The sequence below is a fragment of the Muscardinus avellanarius genome (genome assembly GCF_963383645.1).
Source record: "Muscardinus avellanarius genome assembly, chromosome: 19".
NCBI lineage: Eukaryota > Metazoa > Chordata > Mammalia > Rodentia > Gliridae > Muscardinus > Muscardinus avellanarius.
In genome coordinates this window covers 50,018,893-50,031,216 of record NC_137805.1, presented here as the reverse complement: position 1 = coordinate 50,031,216, position 12,324 = coordinate 50,018,893, and the positions used below count along the sequence as shown (strand labels likewise).

The 12,324-nt window shown below is 56.0% G+C and overlaps 1 protein-coding gene across 3 annotated transcripts; it reads right to left on the bottom strand.

The window, feature by feature from the left end:
* Positions 1-1,815: 1,815 nt before the first annotated feature.
* SNPH (syntaphilin) lies at positions 1,816-11,742 on the bottom strand (the record flags this gene model as incomplete). Of its 3 annotated transcripts, none has more annotated exons than XM_080716830.1 (4): positions 1,816-2,980; positions 6,920-7,069; positions 10,777-10,983; positions 11,561-11,742. In XM_080716830.1, the coding sequence occupies 4 exons, from the start codon at positions 11,740-11,742 to the stop codon at positions 1,816-1,818; spliced, it is 1,704 nt and encodes a 567-aa protein (XP_080572956.1). The 3 variants fall into 3 exon arrangements, with proteins under 3 accessions (XP_080572956.1, XP_080572957.1, XP_080572958.1); XM_080716831.1 differs by having other exon boundaries at positions 10,777-10,884; XM_080716832.1 differs by lacking the exon at positions 10,777-10,983 and having other exon boundaries at positions 11,561-11,610.
* Positions 11,743-12,324: the final 582 nt, after the last annotated feature.

Sequence of the window (12,324 nt, the reverse complement as noted above, 5' to 3'; positions counted from 1 at the left end):
GAGACACAACAGGAAGGCCAAGACAGCAGGACACGGAGCAGAGGAGCTGCGAAGCTTGACTAAATTTCAGTGGTGAAAAATATATAGATTTTATGTTGCCAAATATAGTCCATACATTTATTTTCTCAGCAAAACTTTGTTCCTAAGGAGACTGTCAGCTCTGTGAGTGCAGGGCACAGGAGGCGAGTCCCTGGACAGTCCCGACCTGGCTTTGGGTTGGTTTTGTCCCCTGCCTCCTCCCTGGCGCGGCCCAGGCTCCTGAGGGCGGCCTCAGCCAGGCCCCAACATCTGGGCTTCGCTCAGCCAGGTGCGGAGTGCTCCGTGAAGCATGGCTACTCGGAGCCAGTGAGGCGGGAGCTTTGGAGGCACAAGCTGTGGCGGGGCCGCCTGCACCCAGTGCATGCAGGGCCCGTTTCGGGCAGAGGGTGCTGAGCAGAAGGGCACGGGCCCCAAGTCAGGAGTGCCTCGTGGGGCGGAGGGCTGAGGGCAGGCAACGTTGGCTCCCCGGCCAGAGGGCTGAGACGTGGGTCCCACTGACTCACTCCCCAGATGTGGGACCTCACCTCTGATGAGCAGGTGTGTTGACTGAAGGGGCAGAACCCCGTGCGGTAGAGAGGCGCTTCCTCTGTAAACTAATAATGGCAATAAACATCACCAGCTGTGCTGGGGTCTCAGCTATGGCTCTGGAGAAGGAGGGGACAGTGGGCCTTCCCAGATGGCTGGGCTTAGGCTTGGGGATGGCTGCAGGGCTCCTCCCTATCCTGCCAGGCCCCACCTGGGAGACACATCCCATGGTACCCTGCTCTGGCCTGGATCAATGTCAAGATTTCAATACCCCATTTTGAGGTGAATCCTTTAAGAATTCCCTGCCCTCCCCCAGAGGCAGACAGGTCCACCACTTGGGAACCTCCCACCTCCCTGGAGGTCCTGAAATGGGGACAGCCATGCCCCAAGTGAACAGAGTGCAAGGCAGAAGTTGGGCCCGAGGCCCCCAGGGAGCCCCAGGGGCAGTCACAGCTTCTGGCTCTTCCATCCAGCCGAGGATTCCTGAGTCTGCATGCCTCTAACTGCACCGAGGAGATGCCTCATCTCAGAAGGGAAGGGGCCCCGCCTCCCTGCCCCTGCCTCCCACGTGTATGGGCGGAGACTCCAGCTCTGGGAGCCTCTGCCTGCCAGCACTCAGCAGAGTGGGCTCAGCTCCTCACTGGACGAATGACCAGACACACCAGAAGCGCCAACAAGGACCCAGGAGGGACAGACAGACACAGAGCCCGCCCTGCCCCTGCCCTCGTGCTCTGGATCCCAAGAGGGCAGGCAGGAGAGGCTGGGACTCCAGCCAGGCATGGGATCCAGACCCTGCTCCAAGTTTTGGGGTCAGTGACCTGCACTTTGGGCTTGAGCTGCCTCCATCTGAGGAGATAATACTGGCCCAGAAGCCTGGGCAGAGGGCAAGGGGCGGCTCAGGAGAGAAGGCAGGGGTGGTGACGCTGGACGGGACAGCACAGGGAGGGGACAGGCCCAGAGGAAGCAGTTGGATGCTTCCTGTGCAGCCGCCTGGCTGAGGAGCCAGGATGGGCGCCCCGACGGCCTCTCCCTGGGTCAGTCGCAGGCCTCCTTTGCCTTCCTCACTCTTGAAGTTTTGGGGTGCCTTTCCCAAGCTCTACTCTCAACCCTGGACATTGTGAACATTGGGGAAGAAAAATTTTCCAAACCTAAATTGAAATAAATAAGATGATGCCCATGGGACATGTGAAGGGGGGACGGCATCCCTACAATCAGTGGTCAGGCCGACAGCGCTGCCCGGGACACACCCCCTCAGAGCTGGGAGCCCCCGCCTGTGGAGCTGGGGCCTGGCTGGCTCAGCGAGCGGCAGCTGATCCTGCGGATGGAGTGCAAGGCCACGGTGCAGCAGCCCCGCAGCAGGGAGCTGATGTTGTAGATGGGCTGGCCCTGGCGGCGCTGTGAGCGGCAGAGCCAGGCCACGGTGGGCACAGCGGGCACCACCACCGCCAGCAGATCCACGATGTAGTGGCGGCTCCAGTAGCTCCGGGGCTCCTTTTCAGGTGCGGCAGCCTCTTCCTCCTCTTCCACCGGGCACACCACGCTCACCGACGGCCCAGGGTTGGCTCCAGACTGGTTTGGGGTGGGCCCATGGGTGACGGGCTCTGGGGCTTCAGGCTCGTCACCCACTGTCACCACCACTGCCGAGTCAGGGTCTCTGGGCCCTACGGTGTGGGGACCTGGCTCTGGGTGCCTGTCCTCGAGGACCGCCACGCAGGCCTGAGCCTGGGTCACTTTCTCCAGGAGAGCACCCAGGTCAGGCTGGTACTGTGCAAAGTCTGTCTGGATGGCTCGCTCCTGCATGCAGCTGGCCTGCACTCCCGCCTCCGTGCTGCACAGCAGCTTCTCATAGGTGTTGCTGGCAGGGAAGCGGGGGCCCAGGCTGAAGGAGCTGTGCAGGGAGCCCTCCTCGGGGCCGCAGTCCACCCCCGACGACAGCAGACTGCTGGCCTCCAGGGCCTCCGTCCGGCTCAGGGTATCATCCGTCGCCGCGAAGCCACTGTCGGCTCCGTCCTCAGCGCCGGTGCTGGGGGGGTCGCCAGGCTGGCGGTCACCGCACACAGCCGGGTCGCTCAGCTTGGTGTAGGTGGAGCTGCGTGTGAGGGACCGGGCCGGGGACCCACCCGCCGACTCCCCGGTTCCCTCTTCCTTGGCCATGCCATTCTGGGCCACCTCCATGCTGTGAAGTAATGTCTCCAGCTTCTTGTTCTGAATGTTGATGTCCACAAAGTACTTCTGCAGCCCCCTGTCCTTGTCGATCAGGTTGTTCTTGACCGTATCAATGACCTGCTTAAGCTGCTTGATCTCCTTGCGAGCCTCCTTCAGGGCCAGCTGGGCTTCCACGCGGTGGCACTCCTCTTCAATCCAGTCCTCCTGCATGCGTGACAGCTGCGTTTTCAGGTCATCAATCTCTGTGTCCCTGCGAGCAGGTGACATGCATTTACTCACTGCCTGCCTGTTACCGCCTCTGCATGGAGAGGCAAGGAGGGGGACAGGGTCTCCTGAGGACCCAGGACTGAAGGCCTGGGCTGCAGTGTCTCAGAGCTAGAAACAAAAGGAGCTTGGGAGGCTGAGACAGGAGGATCGCGCAGGTTCGAAGCCAGCCTCAGCTACTTAGTGAGGCTCTCAGCAACTTAGTGAGACCCTGTTTTCAAATAAAGTATAAAATAGGTCTGGGAGTATAGCCCGGAGGTAGAGAAGCCCCTGGGTTCCACCCCCAGTACTGCAAAAAATAAAATAAAAAATAAAATAGAAACAAAAGGAAGAACTCTATGCCTAGACCTCCTTCCTTTTATCCCATAGGAGCAGTGAGGGTGGGTGGGTAAAAAAGGAGAAGCCTCCTGGGAGAGACAAGAAATGTCCATGGGTGATGCCACTCCCATTCCTACCCCTAGAAGCCAGGATGCAGGTGGCTTTTTTTTTTTTTTTTTTTTTTTGTACTGAGGATTGAACTCAGGAGGAGTGTTCTACCTCTGAGCTATACCTCTATTTCCTCCAACCCTTTTAAATTTTATTTTGAAACAGATTCTCACTAAGTGGCCTAGAACCTGTGATCCTCCCTGTCTCAGGCTCCCAAGTACTGGGATTACAAGTGTGCGCTACCACACCCGGCTTGCAGATGACTTTTTATGATTAACTCCATCAGCTAGAAAAGAGACTAGACAAAGATTCTTAATTTTTTTTTGGGGGGGGGGATGCTGGGGATTGAACCCAGGGGCATTTTACCTCTGAGCTACACCCCCAGCTTTATTTTTTATTCTTTCTTTCTTTCTTTTTATTTTTGCAAGTCTGGGGATGGAATCCAGGGGCATTCGACCTCTGAGCTATACCCCCTGCCCTATTTTTTATTCTTTATTTTGAAACAGGATCTCACTAAGTTGTGGAGGGCCCCAGTGAGTAGCTGAGGCTGTCCACAAATTGTGATCCTCCAGTCTCAGCCTCCCAAATGCTGGGATTACAAGTGTGTGCCACCATGCCTGGCTAAATTTCTAAGAGCTACAGCTATAAAAACCTAATAAAATCATAATGTAAAACAATAAAAACTAGACCTAAAACCTCTGCTATATAGAAAGGGCTGTGACCTCCTATTAAATCAGGCTTTGAGCTTTTTAAATGGAGGAACATTTGGCCAGAGACATCTCTGGAGGAGGCCAGTGGCATGAGAGAAATGGCTACCTTCAGTGTTGGCAGGGAAAGCTGATAACTTTACATTAACCCTTAAGCAGAGGGATGAGAAGTGGCAGAAGGGATCCTCTTTGATAGATGCTAGAAGTTTCTTCTTTGTCCCTACTATAAAGAGGAGAGACTGCAAAGATGAACAAGAAGGGCACAGAGCTAGAGAAGAAGCAAGTGCCAGGAAGCAAGACAGTAGGAAGATGTTTGCCCAGAAATGCTCAGGCTTTCCCAAGTGCCTGAGTTACAGAGAAAGCTGGGGGCGCAGGGGAGAAAGGCTAGTTGGAAAAGCATGCCATCGGGTCTAGAGGTAAAACCAGGATGAGATGGAACAGACTGGTTGAAAGTCATGAGAAAGGAGGACCACCCTTCCCAGGACACAATGCCCGTAGCTGGGCATGCCCCCTTCAGCACACTCCTTCTGATCCAGTCTGCATGTGGCCATCGGCGTGCACCCTGGGTGTGCACACGAGGAGAGTCCACATTTCCTGTGGGCAGATGGGAGGCTGTCGCTGTGGGCTTTATGAGCTCAGCACAGGGGCTGTCCCAGATCAAGAACCACATGCTTTTTAGGTCAGATTGGAAATCCCATTCAGGAAATGGGCCCGGGAGCTCTTCCACAATATGTTGAAGGAACTGGGCCTAAGGGGATGCAGTGGCAGCGGTGGAATCCTCTAGCAGGTGTCCGACCACCCAACAGGACACACCTCAGCAGCAGTGGCAGATGTACCAACAGGCATGCGGCATTCATGCTCTCCACTCCTTCTGCCCCAGGGCGGAAGCTCACTCCTGGCCAACCCTCCTGGCAACTCCTCACTCACGCCTCCTCCTGGGAACAGGAGTCTTGAAGAAGGAACGGACACGGACAGCCTGGTTGGTCCTTGACCTTCTCTCCTTGAGCCAGCTGGACCCCAGGAAGCAAGGGCTTCCCAGGCCTGGCTATGCCTCAGTGGACTGCAGTGCATTCATTGGAACTGAGTCTTGAAGGATAAGGTTGCCAAGGAAACGAGATGGGGAGAGAGCGCCTGAGATGGGGGACATAGTGCACACAAATGTCTATGTACACAGTCTCTTCAAGAAGGTTGGCTACTGGGGGAAGTACAGGTCTGAAGCAACACAGAGTGTGAGCAGTGCGGCCACACAGCGAGGTCAGAGCTGCCACAGCTTCCTGCAACAGCAGCAGGCAGAATGGGACTGGGGTGTGCGCATGCCTCCCGCAGGGCACCCTGCCTGCCGCGCAGGGCAGGTGGTCTTCTCTGAGCAGTGTGGCTGGCCTAGAGAGGAAGCTGGGGGATGAGCCATCTGCTTCCTGAAGACATTAGAACAAAAGGCCTAGCAGGCGCTGGGCACCGCTGGGGAGGCGACGGCTCCAAGACTGAGGTGCACAGAATGTCACTTGAAACCTGTACTTGGAAACCACAACAAATTCAACCTGGACTGGCTCCTTGGTAATACATTATGAAATGTCCAGAATGGACAGATCCACAGAGTCAGAGAGATCAAAGTCTGCCAGGGACTGGGCCAGTCAGGGAGAAATGGGGAGTGATTGCTAAAGGGAGCAGGCTTTCTTTGGGGGTAATAAAAACGTTAATGAAATGAGATAGTGGTAACTGTCACACAATTCCGAGACTACTAGAAATCATCCCATTGGGTACTTCAGGTGAGTGGTCAGTATGGTAAATGAGTTACCTAGGGCCAGGTGCTATAGAAAGTTGCTGTTTTTTAAAAAGAAAGCCAGGTGTGGTGATGCACACTTGTAATTCCAGTTCTTGGGAGGCTGAGACAGGAGGATTGGAGGTTCGCAGCCAGCTTCAGCTACTTAGTGAGGCACCCTGCAACTCAGTGAAACCCTGCTTCAACAATAACAAGGCTAAAACATAGGGCTGGGGGTATAGCTTGGAGGTACAATGCCCCTGGGTTCCATCTCCAGTACCGCAAATTAAAAAAAAATAAGGTTGGGGGTGTAGCTCCGAGGGAGACTGACCCTGGGTTTAGTCTCCAGTACTGGGGGGGGAAGGTGTGGGGAGACATAATTGCGCTGTCTCCGCTGAGCTCTGGTGCGCCGCACAGGGCCTCATCCAGCTCCTGACAGGCTTCGTGTTTGATAGACACAGCCTGGAGAAGAGGGCCAAGGTGACAGGAGATCAGGTCAGTCCTGAAGTGTCCCTCATAAAGACAACACAGGCTGGGAAGACGGAGGCAGGGAGGTGAGGATGAGCAGCCCACCTGCAGGGCCCCAGCTGGACACAAGCTCAGAAAGTATCTCATGGTCTTACATCTCCTTAGGCAGGGAGCAGATGATGGGGAGGCTTCTGGGCCTGAACTGGGGCTGAGCGTGTCCTAGGGACTCACTATGAGGAGGCAAAGCAAGGAGGGTGAGCCACCGAGACAGGTGAGCCAGAAAGGAGCACTGGCTTCACTGCCCCAGGGAGACAGGAGCCATAGCCAGGTCTGAAAGGGGCTGCTGGGCCTCATCTGGGAGAGGATGCTGAGGGAGGATTTGCCTCCCACTTGGCCCCGGGCACCTCCTGCAGCGGCCTGTTGAGGACTGGGGCTCTACAAATGGGCTCAAGTGAGGCTTTGCTGGGAAGGAGAGAGTAGATAGATGCTGGGGCGCTCTAGCCCTCTCTCCGAGTGTGGCGCTGGGACAGGGTGTCCCCATGGCTGCCCCTAGCTGCCTGCTCACCGGTCCTGGAGCCGGTCCTGCGTGTCCTTCAGCCGGGCCTTCAGGTGCCGGATGCACACCTCCTTCTGCTGCAGCGGGGTCAGGTACTGCTCCGGGGTGGGGGGCTTGATGCCGTGGTTGTCACTGCACAGCGTGTACTTCATGGAGCGCCTGCAAGGAGACCCCAGTCACAGGGGCAGGGAGCAAGAGACCCAGCCTTGCCACCCCTGCATGGCCACCAGACGGCTTCAAGCCAGGCCTCCTGCGCGGCTGTGGCCAAGGACACAACCTCTGGAAGGCGGGTTCCAGTGATGCTCTTCTGAGTGATGACGAGGTGGGGGACTCAGGGCTCCTCTGGTTGGGGTGGAGGGGCACACAGAAGCCTGTCACCTTGCTGAATGCCATATGCACAGTCCTCAGAGTGTGGAGAATAGGACTGCCTTCACCTCTTAGAGGGGCGGAAGCTTTGGAGAAGCAGGCTGCACCCCAAGCCACGCAGATAGTTCCAGTGGGCCCCGAATTCACAACACACGTGAGAGTTGGGGGCCGGGAGGCCAGGGGCGTGCTCCTGGGCCTGAAGGCTGAGGACGCGTACCTGGGACACTCTGCCGCCCTCCCTCCTCACCTGCCTCCAGGTACATAGCTGTGTAAGGCATGTATGTGCACTTCCGGGGAATGCAGGCTGAGAACTCGATTCCAGTCCGTGTACACCTGCATGCCCACATGGGTGTACACACACTCATGCTTGCACTTCCCCTCCATCTTCCTGTCACCCTCAGGGGCGAGGGCAAGTGCCAGGTCAGGTTCACAGTGTTCACAGGGCTACCCTTTGCGTCGTATGTGAGCACACAGCGACCCCTGCTGGCGCCGGGCAGGGACTGTCTCAGCAGGCTGACCTGCTCCTCCACCAGCGTGGGTGACACTGACATGCCGAGTGTGCAGCAATCTCCAGTCCCACTGTGCAGAGGAGGAGGAATGTCCATGCAGCGGGCAGCGATGCCAGGGGCAGACCTGGCCAAGGCTTCCTCAGGAAGGAGAGCACCCGCTCTCCACAGACCACGGCTAGACAGCCCACCATGACTTCCTGGTTGCTGGTTCCTCTGCTCTCAGAGAAACCTCCATGAGTACTGGCTTAAAATCCTGGGCATGTTCCCACACACCTAAACTCAGGTCCTGCTGCTGTTCCTCTCTCCCCTGTTAGTGCGTGGGGACTCCCAGGCCCAGGGAGGGCGGGTACTTTATGGGGCTGGAAAAGAGAGACCCTGGTGAGGCTCATTTGCTTAAGTAGCCAAGTTGAAAGAACTCCACTCCCCTCCCTCCCTCCCTCCCTCCTTCCCTTCCTTCCTTCCTTTTCCTTTTGGTGTTACTAGGATAAAACCCAGGGCCATTCTAACTCTGAGCTTTACTCTCAGCCCTATTTTTTATTCTTAATTTGAAACAGGGTCTCACTAAGTTACAGAGAGCCTCACTAAGTAGCTGAGGCTGGCCATGAACCTGCGATCCTCCTGTCTCAGCCTCCCAAGGGCTGGGATTACAAAGTGCACCACTGAACCTGGCTGATTCTTCTCTTTCTCTTCTTTACTTCCCTCCTTTCCTTCTTTGGAGTTGGGGATTGAACCCAAGGGCATTCTACTTCTGAGCTCTATTTTTTAGTGTGTGGTACTGGGGGTGGAACCGAGGGCTTTTCTATACTCCCAGACCTATTTTATACTTTATTTGGAAACAGGGTCTTACTAAATTGCAGAGGGCCTTACTAAGTAGCTGAGGCTGGCTTTGAACCTGTGTGATCTTCCTGTCTCAGCCTCCCAAGCACTGGGATTACAAGCATGTGCCACCACGCCCAGCCAGTACTACTATTTTAAAACAGGGTCTTGCTAAGTTACCACTCTCTTTCCTCAAACCTGAGACCCTGCTGTCTCAGCTTCCCAAGTATGGGGATTACAGGTGTGCACCACCATGCCTGGCAACAGAAGCACTTTTTAAAGTTTTGTGGAAGCTCATCAACTGTTTACTGAGGAACATGTATCTGTAGATTGTAAACTATTGAAGAGAACATGGCAATAGTAGTGGGAAGAGGGAGAGATGTGTTCTATGCTCACCTCCTAGTCCCTGGGTTTAACTTAAGTCACATCCTTGGTGAGGGGCAGGGTGCGCATGTGGGTTGGAGCTTGGGATTCCCTACTCTGGTCTAGAATTCTTTTTTGAAAGGAGAAGTCACACAGATTGTCCTGAGGCCCACCCATGCTAGTCCTGGGGGGTGTCCTTCTCCCCTGCCAGGGCCTTGGTGGCGATAGGGGCACAGATCTGTGGGGAGTAAAGTGAGGTCCTTCCCTCAGGCCTGGGGTAGGTGGGTAGTGTCAGTAGTGATGGAAACAGGACTAAACTAGTACGAATTGAGGATCGGAAAGGAGTAACTGCTTTAACTTTTTCTACTAGCTTTCGTAAGTATATTTTTTTTAATATAACATTTAATACTCACACATTCTTAGTCACTAGCTCTCTCTCTATATATATAATTAATTAGGATAATATAACATAATATAATATATATTAGAAGAAGAACATGCTATAATGTGTGTCTCTCAGCTGCAACCTTGTGGTGCAAGAGGGTCTTCCCACAGAAGCACTGCTCAGCCTGGGACTGCCTTTATGAGCTGTTAGAATAACTTGTTAAAATGAGAAAGTATTGAAGTTGCCAATTATCTTCTTCTCCAAATACAAGTTAACACATCACTTCACCTCCAGGCTCTGGGTAGATTCCAGGCAGGATGCTGGGGGATGGGGCTTATACCCACATGTCCTCTCTTGTGCTTGTATGGTGGAAAGCCCTGAGACCTTCTCTGGACATCACTGCACACAAATGGGCACCCTCCCTACTAGAAGGGGCAAGACAAGCCTTCCAGGAGTGCTCTGGCCACGGGAGCCCAGGCTGGATCTCTTCTGGTCTTCTCTTGCCCTCAGCCCTCAAGTCAGACCGGAGTCCTACTAATAGCAGTTATGGGCCGTGGGATGGGTGGTGGCATGCAGATCTGAACTCGCTGAAACTTTGAGGTGATTAGGTCCAACTTACGGACAAGGAAATGGGGACTCAGAGACAGGACATGACCAAATCTGAAGCCCCAGCCAGTCCCCTGTGTCCCCTGCCACCCGCTTGTATTTCAGCACCATGGAAACAGGATAAAGCTCCAACCTCCAGCCCCACTTGCTGGTCTTCCAGGACACCCACTCCCCTCTCCACCGCATCCCGCTTTCCAGTCTCTGTCCACCGTGCCCAAGACCACAACCCAGCCGTGCTGTGTGTGCAACATATCTCCTGCCACTCTGGTGTCCCCTCAGAAGACCCAGCTGGCCAAACGCTGCTGGCTGCTCTCCATGTCCAGCTGGCCTTCTTTCCAACAGAACCTCCATTTTGTCAGGGAGAGAACTACGCTGGGGAAAATGCTAACTCTCTGTGTAATGGGCCTTGTGGCTAGTGCTAGCCACAGTTCTAGCCAGCGAGGTGTAAGCAGACCTTCCCAGGGAGGATGTCTCTCAGGAAAAGAACAAGACCTGAATGGGTCTTTGGTCTCTTCTGTCTTCTTCCTGGATGGCTGACTTGATGACTAGAGCCATCGTGTGAAGATGAGAACAGAAGCCGTTCACGAGGAAGAGGAAGGGAGAGCGTGCCTCCGCATCCCGGTTCTGAAAGTACCACCTCTAGTTGGCTCCAGCCTCTCTGCTTGTGTGCAGCTGACATTGTCATGCCCAGCTCAGAGACAGGAACAGAGGTGCAGAGGGGCACATGACCTGCTCCAGGCCACAAAGCCAAGAGTGTGCTGGAGCCAGGGTGGTGGAGCACCGTGGCTCCCCTCTGGCCCCAGGGCGGAGGCGCTGGTTACCTTGGCGTGGGGCTGCTGTCGCTGCCCTTGCAGGAGCCCGAGTTGCTGCTGCTGCTGAGGGAGGAGGTACCATAGGCGTCCCGCACACTCACGGGTGGAGAGGTGCGCCTGGAGGCGGGGAGAAGAGGCAGCTGCTCGCTCTGGCTGGTGGGCAGCTGTGGACACTGGGCGAACACTGCCAGGCCGCTGCGGCCCAGAGTGCCCCCACTGTGGGGTCATCGGGGAGAGAAGCAGTAGGGAGAGGGGGAAGCACAGACAGGGGTGACAGAACAGAGGGTGCAAATCAAGATGGAAAACCAGAGGGAGGCTGGTCCTCCTGGCTCCCCAGGGACAAGGATGGGGGCTGGGCAGAGCTGTGGGCCATGGGTGGGGCCTATCAGTCCTCACCAAGGGTCCTCCACTCCAGGGTTCTCCACACCCAGGGGTGACTATCCCTGCATGGACTGAGACACAGGGAAGGACAGGCTGATGGGGCGGGGGCAGGGGGAGGAGACAAAGGTGGCAAAAATCAAGTTGGGCCAAGCAAACCTGAGCACGTGATGCTATGATTTCCCTCTGGTCATTACATCAATGGGGCCAGAGCTGTTAAGAACCTGGTGGTTTGAGCCTTCAGAAAACTTTCATACCCACCATGTCATTTGAGTCCTTAAATAGTTCCTAGAGGAAGCCCATTTTACAGACAGGAAAACTGGGGACATGATTTGCTCAAAGACTCATTACAAGCCAGTGGCAGGTGAGGACAGAGGCCGACCCCCACCCCGAGGTCCTGGGCTGGGGGACTTACCTGCGGGTTCCAGCGGACGCTCGTCTGCTCCCTGGCAGGGCCATGGCCATAAGGCTGCGGGTCCGGGTGAGGGGCGGGATAGGCGGTGTCCCGGGGGCTGAGGAGAGAGGGCGGGTTGGGGGGGCCGCGGGGAGGGCCGGGCCGGGCCACGTCATCCTCTCGCTGGGGCCGCTGCCTGGCATGGCTTCTCCTGTGACCCTTCAGCAGGACACCCGAGCCAGGCGAGGCTTGGGCTCGTCCGCCTCCACCCACCAACTTAGTGGGTCCGATGCAAAGGCTCCTGCCACCTGACTTAAAATCTTGGTCATCAGGGCCTCAGGGGCTGCTAGAAACTGTGAGTCCAGCCCTCCAGGTGAGTGAATATGCCCCCGAGGGCGCAGGCCTCGCCCAAGGTCACAGGGCAGCAGGAGTGGCACCCTGTCCGCAGGCACAGTGCTCAGTCTTGACCTCTTTCTCTGGGGGTCCCTGACACTCAGACCCCAACCCCTCTGCTGTCCAGGCCTCCCTCCTTGGCAGGGCCTGCTGGCTGGAGGACTCCTGGAGCAGGGCCAGGGACCCCAGAGTAGGCTGGGCAGGTCTCGCCGACCATCGGCTTCCCGGTTGATGTGCTGTTCAGGGTTCCCGTCTACAGGGGAGACAAGACAGACCGACACACCAGCACACATGTAGAAAGACATATGGATAAAACACGAACATGGCCTGACATTCCAAGATGCACCACACATGTCTCCGTGAACATGCTCAGGCAGCCAGTCCACAAGCAG